The following is a 19748-nucleotide window of genomic DNA, read 5'->3' as shown; positions in this document are numbered from 1 at the left end:
TTAGATACAGGTTTTTAAATAGGTGCCCATTTTTCAAACTTAGGAAATATGCTTTTATTCCTATCTATCTAAGATTATTTTTTTTAAGTTTTTATTCAAATCCTGGTTAATTAACATACAGTGTAATGTTAGGTTCAGGAGTACAGTATAGTCATTCAACACTTCTGTACAACACACTGTGCTCATCACACATGCACTCCTTAATCCACATCACTTACTTAACCCATGCCCCACCATCCTCCTCCCCTCAGGTAACTTTACATTGGTTTGTTCTCTATATTTAAACTCTGTTTCCTGGTTTTCCTCCTTTCTCCCTATTGTGTTTATTTGTTTTGTTTCTTAAATTCCACATATGAGAAATCATATGGTATTTGTCTTTCTCTAGCTGACTTATTTCATTTAGCGTAATACTTTCTAGTTCCATCCATGTCATTGCAAATGACAAGATTTTATTATACTTTCCAGTTGAGTAAAATCCTATTGTATGTATATACCACCTCTTCTTTATCAATTCATTTATCAGTGAACACTTGGACTGTTCCCATGATTCAGCTCTTACAGATAATGCTGCTATAAATATTGGGGTGCTTGTATCCCTTTGAATTCATATCTTTGTATTCTTTTGGTAAATACCTAATAGTGCAACTGCTGGATCATAAGGTGGTTCCATTTTTAACCTTCTGAGGAAACTCCACACTGTTTTCAACAACAGCTGCACCAGTTTTCATTCCTGCCAGCAAGATTCCTTTTTCTCCACATCCTCACCAACAGCTATTATTTCTTGTCTTGTTGATTTTAGCCATTCTGATGGGTGTGAGGTGATATCTCACTGTAGTTTTGATTTACATTTCCCTGATGATGCGTGATGTTGAGCATCTTCCCATATGTCTGTTGGCCATCTGGATGTCTTCTTCGGGAAAATTCCTATTCATGTCTTCTGCCTCTTTGTAAATTTTATTATTTAGTTTTTGAGTGTTGAGATATATAAATTATTTATATACTTTGGACACTAACCCTTTATCAGATATGTCATTTACAAATATCTTCTCCCATTCTATAGCTTGCCTTTTAGTTTTGTTGATTCTTTCCTTCACTGTGCAGAAGTTTTTTATGTTGATGTAGTTTAAGTAGCCTACTTTTAATTTTTTTTAATTTAAATTCAATTTAGTTACCATATAGTGTACTATTATTTTTAGGTATAGAATTTAGTGATTCATCAGTTGCGTATAACACCCAGTGCTCTTTATATCAAGTACCCTCTTTAATACCCATCACCCAATTACACTATACCCCCATCTGCCTCCCCTCCAGCCACCCTCAGTTTGTTTCCTCGAATTAAGAGTCTCTTATAGTTTCCTTCCATCTCTGTCTTCATCTTATTTTATTTTTCCTTCCCTTCTCCTATGTTCATCTGTTTTGTTTCTTAAATTCCACATATGAGTGAAATCATATGGTATTTGTCTTTCTCTGATTGACTCATTTCACTTAGCATAATACCTGCTAGTTCCCTCCATGTCATTGCAAATGGTAAGATTTCATTCATTTTGATGGCTGAGTAATATTCCATTGTATATGTATACCATATCTTCTTTATCCATTTGTCTGTCAATGGATATCTGGTCCCAATAGCCTATTTTTACTTTTGTTTCCCTTGCCACAGAATACATATCTAGAACGAAGTTGCTACAGCTGATGTCAAACCAGTTACTGCCTATGGTCTCCTGTAGGATTTTTATGGTTTCAGGTCTCATTTAAGTCTTTAATCTATTTTGAATTTATTTTTATATATGGTGTAAGAAAGTGGTAGATTTTCATTCTTTTGCATGTTGCTGTCCAGTTTTCCCAAAACCATTTGTTGAAGAAACATTCTTTTCCCTTTGGATATTCTTTCCTGCTCTGTCAAAGATTAATTGACTATATGGCTGTGATTCATTTCTGTGTTTTCTATCAGTTCTATTGACCAACTGCCTGGATTGTTTGCCAGCACCATACTGTTTTGATCACTACAGCTATGTAATACAACTTGAAGTCCAGAATTGTGATGCCTCCATCTTTGCTTCCCCCCCTCCCCAAGGCTGCTTTGGCTATTCAGGATCTTTTGTGGTTTCATATAAATTTTAGGATTGTTCGTTCTATCTCTGTGAAAAATGCTGTTGGTATTCTGATAGGTATGGCTTTAAATGTGGAGATTGCTTTGGGTAGTATAGATGTTTATACAATATTTGTTCTTCCAATCCACAAGCACAGAATATCTTTCCATTTCTTTGTGTCATCTTCAATTTCTTTCATCAGTATGTTATAGTTTTCAGACTACAGGTCTTTCACTTCTTTGGTTAGGTGTATTCCTAGATACCTTATTTTTTTGGTGCAATTGTAAACGGGGTTGATTCCTTAATTTCTCTTTCTCCTGCTTCATTAATGGTGTATAGAAATGTACCATATTTCTGTACAATGATTTTATCTTCTGCAACTTTACTGAATTCACTTATCAGTTCTAGAAATTTTTTGGTAGAGCCTTTCAGGTTTTTGTATACAGTATCATATCATATCATCTGCAAATAGTGAAAGTTTTACTTTTTTCTTGATGATTCAGATACCATTTTTTTTCCTTTTGTCTGAATTCTGTGGCTAGGACTTCCAGTACTGTGCTAAATAAAAATGGTGAGAGTGGGCATCCTTGTCTTGTTCCTGACAGTAGAGGAAAAACTCTCAGTTGTTCCCCATTTATCATGATATTAGCTGTGTGCTTTTCATAAGTGGCCTTTACTGTCTTCAGGTATGTTCCCACTAAACCTACTTTGTTGAGGGTTTTATCATTAATGGATTTATACTCTGTCAAATACTCTTTCTGCATCTATTGAAATGATCATAATGGTTCTTTTATTAATGTGGTGTATCATGTTGATTGATTTGCAAATATTGAACCACGTTTGCAACCCAGGGATAAATCCTACTTGGTTGTGGGGAATGATTCTTTTAATGTATTTTTGGATTCAGTTTGCTAGTATTTTATTAAGAATTTTTGCATCCATGTTCATCAGGACCTGGACTTTTGTTTTTTGGGGGAGTTTTTTGATTACTGAATCCATTTCTTTGCTGATTATTGGTCTATTCAAGTTTTCTATTTCTTCCTTTTTCAGTTTTGGTAGTTTATTTGTTTCTAGGAATTTATACATTTCCTCCACATTGTCCAGTTTGTTGCCATATTTTTTTATATTCTCTTATAATTGTATTTCTTTTTTTTCCAATTTATTTATTTTCAGAAAAACAGTATTCATTATTTTTTCACCACACCCAGTGCTCCATGCAAGCTGTGCCCTCTATAATACCCACCACCTGGTACCCCAACCTCCCACCCCCCCCGCCACTTCAAACCCCTCAGATTGTTTTTCAGAGTCCATAGTCTCTCATGGTTCATCTCCCCTTCCAATTTACCCAAAAGCACATACCCTCCCCAATGTCCATAACCCTACCCCCCTTCTCCCAACCCCCCTCCCCTCAGCAACCCACAGTTTGTTTCGTGAGATTAAGAGTCACTTATGGTTTGTCTCCCTCCCTATCCCATCTTGTTTCATGGATTCTTCTCCTACCCACTTAAGCCCCCATGTTGCATCACCACTCCTTCATATCAGGGAGATCATATGATAGTTGACTTATTTCGCTAAGCATGATACGCTCTAGTTCCATCCATGTTGTCGCAAATGGCAAGATTTCGTTTCTTTTGATGGCTGCATAGTATTCCATTGTGTATATATACCACATCTTCTTGATCCATTCATCTGTTGATGGACATCTAGGTTCTTTCCATAGTTTGGCTATTGTGGACATTGCTGCTATAAACATTCGGGTGCACGTGCCCCTTTGGATCACTATGTTTGTATCTTTAGGGTAAATTCCCAGTAGTGCAATTGCTGGGTCATAGGGCAGTTCTATTTTCAACATTTTGAGGAACCTCCATGCTGTTTTCCAGCATGGAAAACAGCATGGAGGTTCCTCAAAATGTTGAAAATATAATTGTATTTCTGTGGTGCTGGTTGTTATTTCTCCTGCCGTTTTTGTGATTTTATTTATTTGAGTCCTTTTTTTTTCTTTTTGATAAGTCTGACTAGAGGTTTATCAATTTTATTAATTTTTTCAAAGAACTAACTCCTGGTTTCACTGATCTGTTCTATAGGGATTTTTTAGTTTGTATATCATTTATTTCTGATCTAATCTTATTATTTCCTTCCTTCTGCTGGATTTAGGTTTCATTTGTTGTTCTTTTCATAGCTCTTTTAGGTATAAAGTTGGGCTATTTGAGATACTTTTTCCTTCTTTTGGTAGACCTCTATAGCTGTTTATTTTCCTCTTAAGACCACTTTGCTTCATCCCAAGGGTTTTGGACTGCTGTGTTTTCATTTTCATTTGTTTCCATGAATTTTTTAAATTTCTTCTTTGATTTCCTGGTTGACCCATTCATTGTTTAGTAGCATGTTGTTTAACCTCCATGTATTTTTTTTCTTGTGGTTGAATTCTAGTTCCATAGCATTATGGTTAGAAAAGGTGCATGCTATGTTTTCACTCTTTTTATATTTACTCAGTCCATCCTGATTTGTGAACTAATATGTGATCTGTTCTGGAGAGTGTCCCATGTACACTTGAAAAAAATGTGTATTCTGTTGCTTTAGGATGAAATATTCTAAATTTATATGTTAAGTCCATCTGATCCAGTGTGTCATTCAAAGCCATTGTTTCTTTGTAGATTTTCAGCTTAGATGATCTGTCTATCGCTGTAAGTGGGGTGTTAAAGTTCCCTACTATTGTTGCATTATTATCAATAAGTTCCTTTATGTTTGTTATTAATTATTCTATATATTTGGATGCTCTCATGTTGAATGCATAAATATTTATAATTGTTAGATCTTCTTGTTGGATTGTCCCCTTTATTATGACATAGTGCCTTTCTTTATCTCTTGTTACAGTGTTTTAAAATCTAATTTTACCAACATAACTATTGCTACTCTAGCTTCCTTTTGACATCCATATGCAAGATAAATGTTTTTCCATCCCTTCACATTTAATCCGCAGGTGTCTTTAGGTCTAAAATGAGTCTCTTATAGGCAGCATATAAGTGGGTCTTGTTTTTTTTATCCATTCTGACACCCTATATCTCTAGATTAGAGCCTTTAGTCCATTTACTGAGAATATTTTTTAAACTACAAATATATAGTAGCATGTGTCAAATATTGTAGTGCATTTATTGAGATTATCGTATTCATTTCTCAATTAATGTAGTGAATTATATTAAAAGATTTTGGATTTTAAACCAACCTGGCATTCTTGCATTCCCACTTGATTATGATGTTCCTTCCTTTTTACATATTGCCAGCTTTGATTTGCTAATATTTCATTAAGGTTTTATGTCTCTACATTTACCAGAAATATTGGTCAGTAGTTTTTTTCTCATAAAATACTCAACTTTTGACATAAGTTTATACTTGCTTTACAAAATTAGAAATTGTTCTCTCTTCAATTTTCTGAAAGATTGTGTGACATAAAATTATCTCTTCTTCATTAAATGCTTGATAAAAATCACCAGTTAAATTATCTGGCCCCAGGTTTTTTTGTGTGATGATGAGGTGAAGGGTTTTGGAAATAAACTTCATTTCCTTAATAGATACAGATTATTTTTCTATTTTTTGAGGCAACTGTAAGTTATCTTTTCTAAGTAATTTTTGATGTTATCTAAGGTGTCAAATTTATTGATATAGTTTTCATAATGTTCCTTACTATATTTTTAACATCTGCAGGATCTTTAATGACATCCTGCTTTCATTTCTGATGTTGGCATTTGTTTGCTCACTCATATGCATTCTCTCTCTCTCTTTGAATCATCTCTATCTCTATCTCTACTTCTATCTCTTCTTGCCTTCCTAGTTACATCAAGTGTGTTAATATTTTCAAAGAACCTACTGTTTATTTTTGTTAATTTCTCCATTGTTTGTATTCTATTTCATTGATTTTTGCTCTTATCTTTGTTATTTCCTTCCTTCCACTTAATTTGGGGTTATTTTGCTATTTTTCTAATTTCTTGGGATAAGAATGTAGATTATTGATCCATGAACTTTCCTTTATTGTAATGTAAGAATTTTAATGTAGACATTTTCTTTACAAATTACTTTATCTGTAGATACTCCATCCCCTCCCATTGGCATGCTATATTTTTTTATTTTCATGTAGTTGAAATATTTTTCTCTAATTTTTTCATGATTTCTTTTTATTTTTTAATATAATTATACTTTCATTAGAAATCATACTCTATAAGAATTCTATCTTTTGGAATTTTTAATACTTATTTTATGGACTCTTACATAGTCTATCTATATGAAGATTTTATCTATACCTCAAAACAATGTGTACACTAATTACACAATCTATAGCATCACCGTGGGTCACATATTTATGCTTCTCTGCATGCATATTAATGGTTATTATACACTAGGCATTATGGTTTACACAATCCAGACACTCTTGAATTCCATTGTTTTCTTTTCGAGATTGTTGAAATTTGTTCTTTCAAACAGTTAAATTCCTGACCGATCACCTTCACCTTGAAACTTAGTTTTTACACTTTTAGGGTTGGTCAGTGAAAAGCAAAGTTTTTACCAAGTGATTCTTACCTTTATCAACTTGAACTCCAAACTCAGTCGGCCTTGGACCAAGAAACCACTGAAATCTCTGCTTGTGTTTTTCAGCGTTTTACTGTAGTTTTCCATTGGCTTTTTGCTATTTGTACTCTTCCCTATACAAACACAGTTCATGATTTAACCAAACATTTGAAGAAAGTTCTTACCCATATTTTGGGGAAACTCTCACTTTGCATTGCTCCTTTCCAGGATCCCTCTCTTCAATTTCTAATGATTCTGGCAATTATAGGCTTCTTCTTCTTCTTCTTCTTCTTTTTTTTTTAACATTTTAAGCCCATAGGATGGTGATTTTCTATTGAAGTGCTTGCATTCCTCTTTTATGAAAACTAAGGAGTGTCTTAGGGGAAAAGTCTTATAATCATGAATCTCACCCAGTGCACTCTCCTTTATTCAAAGATTGAATCCCCTCTGGTTTCTGACTGATTTCAGTCTCCTGTGCCTTCAAATAGTTATATTTTTAAAAATTTGTATTCAGTCTATAAGTACCTGTGGAGAGGATTATTCTGAAACAAACTATTCTGCCACTATCAGAAACAGAACTAAAGATACACATTTTTTAAAAAATACAGCTGCAATATTACGGGAAAAAAATACACATTTTTAAATGAAAATACTAGAAGACTCAACTCTTGTGAAACTTCCATTTAAAAAGCCTAGCTAAATGTCATTTGATTATCACTATGTGCAGTACACTGTTAGCAACATGAACAATCTTTATAAAATATATAAATTTATTTTGGAAAGATGGCTTCAATAAGTTAATTATACATATACATTGGACAGAATTATTATGAAAAATTCAATAAAAAGTTTAATTAAGGATCTAAATTATACATTTAATCATGGTTTTAAACTGCACAAAACTGATTTACATGTATTTTCACTTGAAAAATGTTTAATGTAAGATGAACATTGCATTTCTGTACAGTCTCAACCCTATTAGTTATTTCTGCTGCAGAAGTGGCAATGCATCTTTTTATTAAGTTTATTTTTGCTGAACCTGCAGTCTATTGAAAACCTCAGTTCTTGCCTTTCTTGAATCCTCAATGCTGAAATTAAGAATTTCTTTACAATTTTTGAACATTGTATACACCCAAAATGCACCTGTAGGCCTAGTGTGATGTATGTTTTGTTTATTCAGAGAGGTGCTGCTTGTAAGAATGGCTTCCAGGGGCTTTGAGGTTTCTGTTATGACTTTATTAGTTTAGAAAAACCCATGTAAATCACCAGCTGTTTTTCCTATATCATATGAAAGTCAGATAAGCAACAGCATTCTTAATATTTTGAGGAGTGACTTGGGAGCCATAAAACTTAAGTGAAATCTTATTTCCACACAACCTTTGAAATAGGCTTTACACTCCTTTTTTTTTTTTGCACCCAAATTAACATACAATGTATAGATAATGGACATTTATGTATTCAAGCTATTGTTTAGTTTAAAGATTCTTATCTCATTGATAAATTTACATGTATTCTATTTTTTATTATTATTAATAACATCGCAAACCTGTTTTTGATTATCCTTAGTTTTGTAAGAAACTGCTAAATTGTCTTCCAAAATAGCTATACTAATTTGCCTTCCTGCCAGCAGTTACTGAGAATTCTTTTTGCTTTACATCCTCATCAATATTTGGTATTTTCAGTGTTCTGGACTTTAGCCATCTGAATAGGTTAGTAGTGGTCCCACAATGTTGTTCTAATTTGCAGTTCCCTAATGACATGTTCAGCATGTTCACAAATATGTACCAAAGCCACATAATGGAAGAAAATATTGGCAAATCAAATACCCAACAAAAGACCTAAATCTAGAATACAAAAAGACTCCTCAAAATTGAAAAATTAGAAAACAAACAACTTAATTTTTAAATGGGCAACATGCATCAATCCATACTTCAGTGTAGTTGACATATGGATGTTAAATAAGCACATGGAAAATTTGTCTACATCATTAGCCATTACAGAAATGCAAATTAAATTCATGATTCAAGTGGGAAAAAATGTTATTTTGGACTCCCTCAATATTTAAAAATACTTCCAGGGCTGACAACAGAGTAAGGCTGGATTCTGTGAGGTCCTGTGTGTACTAGGGTAGTAGGCCTCCTCGGTCTTCTTCAAGACCATTATATTTACTCCTGACAGGGCCTGCATGCCTGCTCCATCTGCTGACCTGAGAATGGGCCCTCAGGTTAAGGCCACCATCTCCTGAGATGCCAGAATAAGAAGTCAAGGAGATGCAGAGTTGTCTTTACCTGATGCCCATTCATGAGGACTCTTGGGATTGACAGTGAGGGTAGATTTCTGTGAGAATCCGTCTATCTGTGATGAGAGGTCCCCTCTGTCCTCCCTCTGTGTTCTCACTTTGATTCATGGCAAAGCCTAGGATTCCTCCTTCTGCTGAACCAATATTGTACTCCTCAGAAAAATTTCATCTCACTCAACCTCCAAAGATGAAAGAATATACCATACCAGGGAAACAGCTTGCATCTTCTGAAGGCAGACAGCAAGCAGGGCAAGGCTGGGGTCCCCCTCTGTTAGCAGCAAAATGTCTGTCAGTCCTTCCTCAGAGGACTTAACTTAAAGCCTGGCCCCTTATCTGCTTATCTGAAGCCCCATGCTGCAAAGGAAGCCTCACATCCAGTCCCTCAAGCTCCTAAGATGGAAGTTTGGAAATAACACATTTGGAAACCCTGTCTTGAGCTTTTGGAGGCTGACATGAGGGGCAGCGTGGGACCTAGGTGCCCCGAATCTGGTGGGAGATCCCTTCTGCTCTTCCTTAGAAGCCCCACCTGGAAACCCAGGAAGACCTGGGACTCTGTCCTGAGTCAGGCCCCCTCAGATGATTCTGGGCTTCCCTCAGACTCCATTGATCAGGTCAGGTAACACCAGGAGTTTCTCAGGATCAAGCAGGACTGGGGCTCCTTCATCTAAAGGTGGAGGTCTCCTCAGTCCTTCCTTAACGTCCTCCCTTTGATGACATGCCAGGATCAGAGAAAAAATGGCAAATTGAAAAGTATAAATGTCAAAGACAAAAAAAACACAAGAATCTAATGAGCTGGAATTAGGCAAAGAGCTCCCAAAAATGACACCAAAAAATAATTCAAAAAGAAAAATAATAAATTAGACATCAATATTTAAAAATTTTATCTCTCTAAGAAAGAAATGCTTAAGAGAAGACAAAGTCAAGCTACAGACTGGAAAACAATATTTGCAAATCAACTTAGGATCTGTATCCAGAATACATAAAGGGCCCTTAAAATTGAAAAAAAAAAAACACAGGGAAAACAATTTTTAAATGGGTAGAATATACTTCACTAAAATTAGTGTATGCATGTTAAATAAGCCCATGAAAATATTTTCTACATTATTAGCCATTAAAGAAAAGCAAATTAAAAATACAGTAAGATACAATTTTTGAGAATAGATTTAAAAAATAACATTGACATTACTAAACACCAACAAGGATGTACAACAACTTGAACTCTCATGGATTGCCCCAGTGAATGTAAAGTTGAACAGTCACTGTGGGGAATGACTTTGTAATTTCTTATATACATATACACTTACCGTTTGACTCAACAAGCTCATGCCTGGGAGAAATAAAAACTTTTGCTCACCCAAAAATTTATACATGATTGTCTGTGATAACTCTATTCATAAATGACAAAAGCTGAAAACAATCCAATGTCCTCACAAGGGTGAATGAATTAATGAACTGAGGTGTATGCATATAATGGGATACCACTAAGCAGCAAAAGGGATAGACTACTGACACACAGAACGATTTAGAAAACTCTCAAAGACTGTTTACTAGGTAAGCAAAGCCAGTATGGATAAATTATAGACTCTATTACTTCAATTATGTGACACTCTTTGAAATATATAACTACAGATGTGGAAAACAGATGAGTGGTTTTCAAGGTTAGGTGTCATTCAGGGTTAGGCGTCAGAAAAGTATATAAATGCAAATAGCACATGGAAGGGTTTTTAATTTTTTTGTAGGGGGCAGTTATGGAACCATTCAGTATCCTGATTATGGTGGTGGTTATACAAATCTAGACAGAGGTAAAAATCTTGGCACTGTACACCAAAGAAGTATTATTCTTTGCTATTTTAAAAAATAAAATGAAAATGGAAAAGAAGGTAACTCGATAATTAAAATAAGGTCAGAAAAAATTAACTTCATAAGAAGGGAAGTTACCAGGAATAAATATCATATTACATAATGTTAAAAGAGTCAAATTATCAAGATGACATAACAGTCCTTAATATGTACAGACTCAAAGCAGAGTTTCAAAACACATTAACTAAAGAAAACTGAGAGACTGGGAAATAAGAAATAGTTGAAGCTACAATTATATTTGGAGACATCATCATTCCTCTCTGTATAAATAATCAAATAATTAAAACATGAAACCTGAAAAAGAATATTAACCAAATTGATTTACTTGGCATTTACAAAACACTCCAACAGCAAAATGTACATTCTTTTCAAGTGCACTCAGAACATTCACACAGATTGTAAAACAACACTTGACAATATTTTCAAAAAATGGAAATTACACATTTCTCTACCCATAATAGAATTAAAGCAAAGAATAAAACTAAAGAAATATTTAAAAAGTCGCCAAATTTTTGGAAACTAAACAGCACATTTTTACCAACCCTACCTGAAAGAAATTATTCAGGGACATTAGGAAATATTTCCAACTAAATGAAAATGAAAAGAGGACACATCCGAATTTAAGGGATTCAGCTAATGCTATGCTGAAAGGTAAATTTATGTCATTAAATGCTTTTATGTGGCTTAATAAAGACCCAAATATTTCACCTTAACTATAAAAAGAAAAATAAGTCCAACCCAAGTAAACCAGAAGAATAGGAATAATATAGATAAGAACAGAAAGAAATCAATGAAATTGAATTTAGAAAAACAATGGCTGTCTATGAAACAAAATTGGTTCTTTGAAAAGATCGAAGAAGCTAAAATATCTGCTGTTATTCTGAGAAACTAAAATTAAAAGAGGTCGAGAAACAATGATGTAGGACCTAGCTTAAAGTATAAGGAACAATATACAGAGAAAGGGACATATCACGGAATTGCTTTCAGAAAGTGCAAAAATGACAAAAACGTGTCATAATCAAACTCTTGGCAGTGCCAGAAAACCAGGCAGCAAAACTGGGATTCAGTGCATTGGGTATATTAGGGTTCACACAGATAGACGCCTATGTAGGAGCATGATGAAATCCCTGTCTAAGGAAAGGTCTTCCATCTGCTGTGGTCAGGAAAAGCCTAGAGTTCTGTGTTTGAGTATAAGAATCCACTGCCTTGGGGGTCAAGGAAAGAAAGCATGCTGAGTTGGTAGGGACTCTGGGCTTAACAATCCTTATTTTGATCATACAATTTTGCCTTCCTCAAGCTCATAGGTCAGATTCTTTTTGAAGGCTTCCACTAGAATGAGTGAGGTCCCACTTGAGAGTGTCCGCCAGTTAGATATTGTAAGCATCATGGAGAACTGGCCTCCAGGTATTCTGGCCCTAATTAGCCTCAGTCTTGCTCTGTTTGCTATGAAAAACTTTAGTTACTGCACAGCAGCCAGCTTCCTAAAACAGACACACTAGATTAGAGGAAGGAGTAAGTGTCTCGGTATTGATAGGTAATAAGCTGAGACCTGAATGAAGGATGCCAGGAGCAGAGCTTAAAAGTGATCTAAGATAGTAGATGTGAGATTGGAATCTCATGAGCACTGTAATATATAATATGAACCACAAATACACAGGCGTGTACATGGGCAGGTATATACATATATCTAAATTTAAGAAAATGCAGGAAAACTTTTTCTTCTTGTTTACCATTATAGGAGTACCTTTTCCCTTTAAAGTATTACCTAGATGTATTATGCCTTTTTTTATTTTGGTTGCCAAGTGTGTTCACAGAAAAGGGATGACATTCTGTAACATGTAGATTTCTATACAATACTCTACTGATGCAGCTTAGTCTAGTCTCTAGCCTAGTAGCCTTTCCTAGAGTGAGACCCATGGTTCTTATCACTTACCAGACCTATTTACCTGGATGTCCCACTCAACTTCATCTACATGGCCCACTGTGATATCATCTGCCACACCCTTCTTCATGTTTACTGTAGTTCAAATTGCCACCAATTCTTTCTCCTTTATCATCAGTGTCATCTGGGAGGAATGATTTCTGCCTAGTCAGCAAAGATAAGACCTCAGAATCATTATATATTATCCTACCATTTCATAATTGCTAATTTCCTAATATTTTCTAGAATCTGTCTCCCGCTTATTTCTCACATCCACAGTTTGAATTATGTGTGTTATCATTTTCCTTTGGTTTATTTCCTTGGTGTTTCTCCCCAGCATATGTTCAGTAAATCCTTCCTGACTGAAAGGATGAATGAAAGAATGATTGATTGAGTGAACGACTGGGTGAATGAATGAAAGAAGGGTCACATGTTTTGATTCAAAATGTGGAATGTGAGCCTTACCTAGGCCTTTGAACTCCATGGAAGAAACTGAAAATGCTACAGATGGCTTCAGAATTCCCCTAGGAAACTATTACTGAGTTTGACATTATGGACTTCTTGTACCCAGGCCCAAGCACTGTCTTGGACTTGGGGGTGTTCTCAATATCATGATACATGATACTTCTTGCTTTGGACTCTACATACACCCATCAGTTTAACAAGGAAGAGTGCCATCTCCACGGGTTTCCATCCACCATGCAAATGTCAGCACCTTGGGACAATCCTCTATCTGGTAACAAGATAGACCAATAGTCATAGTCTAGGACACCTGCCCTCTAGTGTGTCAACAGCTCGGAATCTGGGGGAGGCAGCCTGAGCCAGGGACAATACCCAGACCTATTTCACTATGTCCACACTCAGCCCTTTACCTGCCAAGTCAACAAGGTAATTAGTCCCAGGGCATTACCCCTCCAACCACCCCTGTTCTTGCAGGTGCACACTCCCTTCCCCTGCTCACTAGTGTTTCTGGTCTGTCCCCACTCTCAGACATCAGTCATCACCTCCACTCACTTACACAGCCCCAGCCTCTGCAGAGGGGTCCACTGTGCACAGAGGAGACACACCCTAGCCTCCAGCAGGCACCAGGATACCTCTCAGTGCTGGGACATAGGCAAGGGTGCACTGGACCCTTGTACTCAAGAGTATTCAAGAGTGTTTCTCAGCCAGATGATGCAGGGAGCAGCTGTGCTCTTCCTGACAGAACTTAAGGTGGACCTAAGGTAGGGGCTGGTGTCTGGCATGCTGTGGAGTCACTCCTCCATTGACCTCTTTACTCAGACCCCACTGAGACTTCCAGCCAGTAATGATGATTCTGACATCTCCTAAACCTATTCATGAAAGATGTCCTGTACAACCTTCACTCCCCACTTAACCACCCAAATTCCTAACCAACTCTGACAGAAGGAATTACAGTTTCTCAGAGCCCCAAAGTGCCTTGGCTTGGGACCTTTTTACTTAACTTCTCCCATCTGGAGTCTTGCTTCCCCACTCCTTTTTCTTGTTCTGTAGCTCTTGGAGGACATCTCATCATCTTCCTGATATGATTGCTGCTCCTGGCCTCTACCATTTTTTGGGTAGGTGTCTGTCCTGTTTATCCTAGGATCCCCACTACTACAACAGGACCTTCCAAAGAGTAAATACTGAAGAGATGTTTGGTGAATGCAAGAGTCAGTGAGCAGGGACTTTATCTATTAAGATTTCATCTACTTTCTTGAATAGGCCAAGCAAATCCAAGTATATCTTTTTAATTTTCCAGAATGGTGGACTAGAAGGTATAAACAAACCCAAGGATAAACCATCCCTTACATTTTCACCTCTGTTTATTTAACCCTATATTTTTACTGATCAGCTCTTTCACATTTCCAAAGAAATTTCTATTCCAATGTTACCTTGTACCAGGTCCCCCAAAAGATGGGAGGTTTCCCAAATTTTTACAAAATATTGAAACTCTTATTCTTAAACCTGAAAAACAGCAATAAATGGATTACTAATGTCATCAAAAACTTAGAGTCTTTAGGGATTAAACTTTCCATTAAAAGGGACATTTGGAAAATATCAAGAGGAAAAAAAAGAGAAACTTCCAAGTCACCCATACAGAATGGGAACACAAAGTTATACACTGTGTTCTCCCCAGCCTGACCCTGACTCTCCTCTACTCAGAGCCAAGACTTCCCTCCTCAAACACAGAGTGATGATTCAGCCTCACTCTTTAGTTGGGACAGGAAAAGCTGTTGACCAATGTTGTGTAAGGAACATGGTAGTATTATCCATGGAGCCGATTCTGGCCTGCACCCTCCCTTCCTCATCTCTTAAAACCTCCTCACACCAGCATGAGAACGAAGTAGGGTCAGTCCCTTTGATCTTAGCCAAAAACCCCAGAACTTTCATCTTACTGGTTTCAGCATGAGCCCTGGGACCCCACAGGAATTCATAGTGTGGAGGATGGCTGTTAAGCACCTGCTGATACTCCAGCTAATTCTCCTGCACCCAATTTGTGGTGATGAGCTTCCTGGGCTCCCCATAAATGAAATTCTCCCTCCCAGCATACACTCTCATCATATTCAGGATATCCCAGATGTCTTCCTCAGGGGCACAATTGCCCTCTATGAAGATCACACCCAGGATGATTATCAGGAGACCATTTGTAGGCATGCTCTGGTTGTCGCTAAGCATCTCATCGTGGGTGAGATCCAGTGAGTTGAAAAGGACATAGGAATGGGTGGTGGGGTCCACTCCCCCCATATTAATGTTAGAGATGACCTCCAAACACTTAGAATCTTTCTTGAGGATCACGGGGAATTGTTTCTTATACCTTTTGATGACAACCTTCAGAATTTCTGCCTTTGTGTTGGGCCGCCTCAGTTGATACTTGAGAACCATGAAATGCACCAAATCAGCCACCTTCTCATCTAGTGGGTCTCTGGGCAAAGATTCACTGTCTTTTGAGGTCATTGGGGAACCTGTATCCTCTTTTTCTTGGCTGTTGGAGACTTCCTCTGATGTGTTCCATGATGCGGAGAAGGAGCAGAAGATCTGAGGAATCTGGGGAGGACTCAGTGTTGCAGCAGGCTCCTCTTCCTCTTCCTTCTGTGGGGAGACTGAGATCTTAGGAGAGGAAGGCAGGGAGGAAGAGGTGGAGGGGTAAGAGAAGTTGAAAAAGCAAGAGGAAATGGAGCAAGTCTCCTCATCTTTAGCTATGAGAACATGTACAACTGCCAGGCGTTGTATCTCACTTTGGGCCTGAAAGTCTGGCTCATTTGTGAGGCATAGAACTCTGGAGAGTGAGGTATGATGACTCTTATTGGCAGCAGCAAGTAGAAATGTGAGCAGGATGGTGGGAGTTGGTATACCACAGGTCTGGAGGTGAGAGGGAGAGGGTCAGCCACCTCAGCAGAGAAATGCAACTTTGGTAGCTCTGGACAAAGACTGACTTATAGGTTTCCTCTTTAGGGGCTGCTCTAGGACCCCAAAGGCCTTCTGGACTTTGGGTCACTTTGTCCCTTAAGATCATATCATAGGATGTGAGAAAACTCTCCAGGTTGTAACCAACTAAGAAAGGCAAGGATTCTTGGGTTGACTGTAAGCACATGGTGTCAAGCACTGTAGGCTTCCCTCTGTTCTGGCATGGGTAGATCCCTTAGTAGACATTCAGTGTCTATACCTTGAATCCTGGCACTGAGTAGGCCCCCTCTGTTCTGCTGACCTGAGAACACGTGCTTTAGAACAAGCCCTATCACCCAGTTCCTGGCACTCTTCTAAGAGGAATTGAGGGGGTGCTTCAGGATACAGATGCAAGCAGAGTCTCCTGTGTTCTAAGATGGGAGGTGCCCTCAAACCAAGATCCCCATTTCCCTGAGACCTCAAAGAGGGTTTAAAGAAGTGGAATTATCTGCCCAAAGGCCCTGCCTGGGGCTTCCTAGGACTGAAAGTCAGAATGGGTTTCTGAGAATACACTCTAGGGTGGGAGATCGCCTCTCCCCTCCCTCAGAGTCTTCTTCTTTATGTTTGGTTGGGCCTGAAACTCCTCCCTCTGCCAAGCTGAGGCTACACGCCTCAGAGAGAACCTCACCAATCTCAGCATTTCAAGATGGAAGTCCAGATACACCACATCCGGGCTTGCTATCTGGGGCCTCACAAAGCTAAAAGGGACAGAGCAGTCCTGGGTCTCCCTCTATATGGAGTAGGAGGTCCCTTAATTCTTCCCTCTTAGTCATCAGCTTGATGCATGGTAGGGCCTGGGACTCTTTTCTCTTATGTGCTGAGCTGGGCCCCTTCAGAATAAGATCCTTACTTCTTTGACAACCCCCTCCCAGTCAGATTTATGGGTTTTATGGGGCCCATTGTGTTCTAAGACAGCAGGTTCACTTAGTTCCCTTCAAGGTGTATGTATTTTCCCCATCTGGGCCGGAGCTCAGTTTCACAAAAGTAATGATGAGTCCCTCAGGCCAAGACTTCCATGTCCATGTGATGCATGAAGAGGTAAGGGGTGAATCTGCCTTATACTCCTGCCTAGAGAATCTCCAGGCTAACAGAAGGGACATGGCAGTGCCTGGCAGTCCCCTGTGTTGAAAGTTTTCCTCTCTCTCAAGAGTCCTCACCTTGAATACTGGCACTGCCTGGGTCCCCTTTCCCTGCTTACCCAAGAAAGACCTCCACAGACCAAGGTACTCACTTCCTTGAGACATTCGGGCAGCAGTGAGGATCCACCACATGCTTACACCTTGTCTCAGGGCCTCTGAGAACTGTCAACATGGGCATGGTGGGGCTGAGGTCCATCACTCCTGGGTGGTGGATTCTATCAGCCCTTTATCAGAGTCCATACATTGACTCCTGGTTGAACTTGGGCCTGCTCCCTCTACTGCCCCCTCATACCAAGGTCCTTACCTCTCCTGGATGCCCTAGGGGAAATCAGATGCTGCTGCTATGGCTACCATGTCCCAGGGCCTATTGGAGCTAACACTGGAAGGCAGGACTGGATTGTGTGAGGTTGTCCTTTGTTCTACAGTAAAGTACCCTCCATCATCCCTCAAGATACTAATATTCAAACCTGGCAAGGCCTTAGCCACACCACTCTCTGCTGACTTTCATGTTGCCCTCTCAGTAAAGACCTTAGCTGAGATACTACTCACTACTGATAGAAATGAGAGAACACCACTGGCTGACAGCAAGTGCAGGGCAAGATTTCTTTGGGGCCCCTCTATTTGCAATGAATGCATTCCTCCTTCTGCCAAGATAAGGATGTGTGCCTCAGGCCAAGGCACTCATCTCCTTTGTCAAGGTGAGGGCTGTGAGGGAGGTTTTAGGGGAACTTCTATCCCATAAGGAGGGGATCCAGGCCTTCTCTGTCCCTGCTTTCACGAGAAATTGATGTCAGAATTATGAAGGTGTCTTCTGCCTGAAATCCATGCACAAGTCTTCTCAGGGATGACTCTAGAGCAAGTTTCTGTGACTTTAAAGATTTCCCCTGTCCTTCCTTTAGGTCTTCACGTAGCCATCTATGTGAAGTTGCAGGTCCTTACCCTGCTTAATCTGATGAAGCATCATTCAGAGAATGCCTCACATCTCTCAGTCTCCCAAAGTGGAAGACAGGAAATGTATTCAGGGACCCTCCCTAGGGCTTCCAAGACTGACTACAGGAGGAAGAAAGGTCTGTGTTACCTTCTTTGTGGTGAAAGGCCCCTTCACCCTTTCCTCAGAATCCTTACCTTTGCTGACATGACTCAGCCTGAGACCCCACTCCCAAAATGAAGTTGTACTTCTCTGAGACTCCTGATAAAGAGGTCAGGAACCAAGATGCAAATCAGGATACACTACTACAGCTAGTTACCTCTACTTAAGCATCTTAGAGTTGACAGTAAAGATAGGTGTGGATTCTGTGGGCCCCTCTAGGTTCTAGGTTGGTAAATACACTTAATTATCCTCAAAGCTTTTATATTTACTCCAGACAGGGCCTGAACCTTCTCTCTCTGCTGGCCTGAAGATGTCTCCCTCAGGCCAAAGTTGCCTCTTTCCTGAGACTCCCAAAGAGGAAGTGAAGGAGTCAGGAGCTTCTGCTTATCCCTGCCCAGGGCCTCCCAGGGCTGACAGCATGAACAGGTGTGTGGGTCCTCCTTCATCTGAGATGGGAGGTCCACTCAGTTCTTACACAGTCTTCTTGGTGACTTCTAGCAGGTCCTGGATTCTTCGCTTTTGCAGCCTCAAGCCAGACCCCTCTAAACAAGTCTCTTACCCCTCTATGATCACCTAACTAGAAGAAGACCTATCATTCATCACCATGGCTGAAGGTGTGGAGAGCTGGATTGTGTGGAGCCTCCTCTATATGGGGTGAGGTTTTTGCAGTCATCCTTCAGAGCCCTAATCTTGATGACTGGGGGTCTTGGGGATCCCCTATTCTTCCAAAGATTACAGTGTGATGCAGGTAAAAAGGGATTAATTTACTATGGAAAAACCTGACAAACACTCCCTCATCTAGCTAATTCCATTAATGATGAATCATGTTGACAGTGTATACCATTGATATGATGTGATAAGAATGACCCCTCACCTCTCTCATTTTCCTTCCAAAAACATAATCCATGTCTAATGTTGAAGAAACTATCAGATAAATCCTAATTGAGGGACATTCTACAAAATACCTGACCCATATTCCTAAAAACTGTCAAGGTTATCAAAAACAAGGAACTTTCAGAAACTGGCACAGTTAAGAGGAGTCTAAAGAGATATGGTCAGTGAAAGTAAGAGGGTGTCCTGGAGGGGATGCTGAACAGGAAAAAAGAAACATGATGAAACATAAGAAAATCTGAATAAAGTATGTACTTGTATAAATAATTACATTACCAGTATCGGTTCATCAGTTGTAACAAATGTACTATACTAATGCAAGATGTCAATAATGTGAGGAACTGAGATTAGGACATATGTGAAATTTCCTCAATATTGTTGCAACTCTGCTGCAAATCTACAACTATTCTAAAATGAACCTTTAAAAACTTAAAAATATGTTAGCAAAATAGATAAA

At 38.6% G+C, this 19748-nt stretch overlaps 1 protein-coding gene across 1 annotated transcript; it reads right to left on the bottom strand.

Moving 5' to 3' along the window:
• Window positions 1-14932: 14932 nt before the first annotated feature.
• LOC122897547 (melanoma-associated antigen 10-like) lies at window positions 14933-17442 on the bottom strand. The gene is given in 2 exon segments (XM_044235793.1): window positions 14933-16087; window positions 17329-17442. Coding segments are annotated over 2 exon segments (1269 nt in total).
• Between the last annotated feature and the right edge of the window lie 2306 nt (window positions 17443-19748).

Source organism: Neovison vison, chromosome X (assembly GCF_020171115.1).
Source record: "Neovison vison isolate M4711 chromosome X, ASM_NN_V1, whole genome shotgun sequence".
Lineage (NCBI taxonomy): Eukaryota > Metazoa > Chordata > Mammalia > Carnivora > Mustelidae > Neogale > Neogale vison.
The sequence above is the reverse complement of the archived record's forward strand: the minus strand, read 5'-3'. Positions and strand labels throughout refer to the sequence as shown.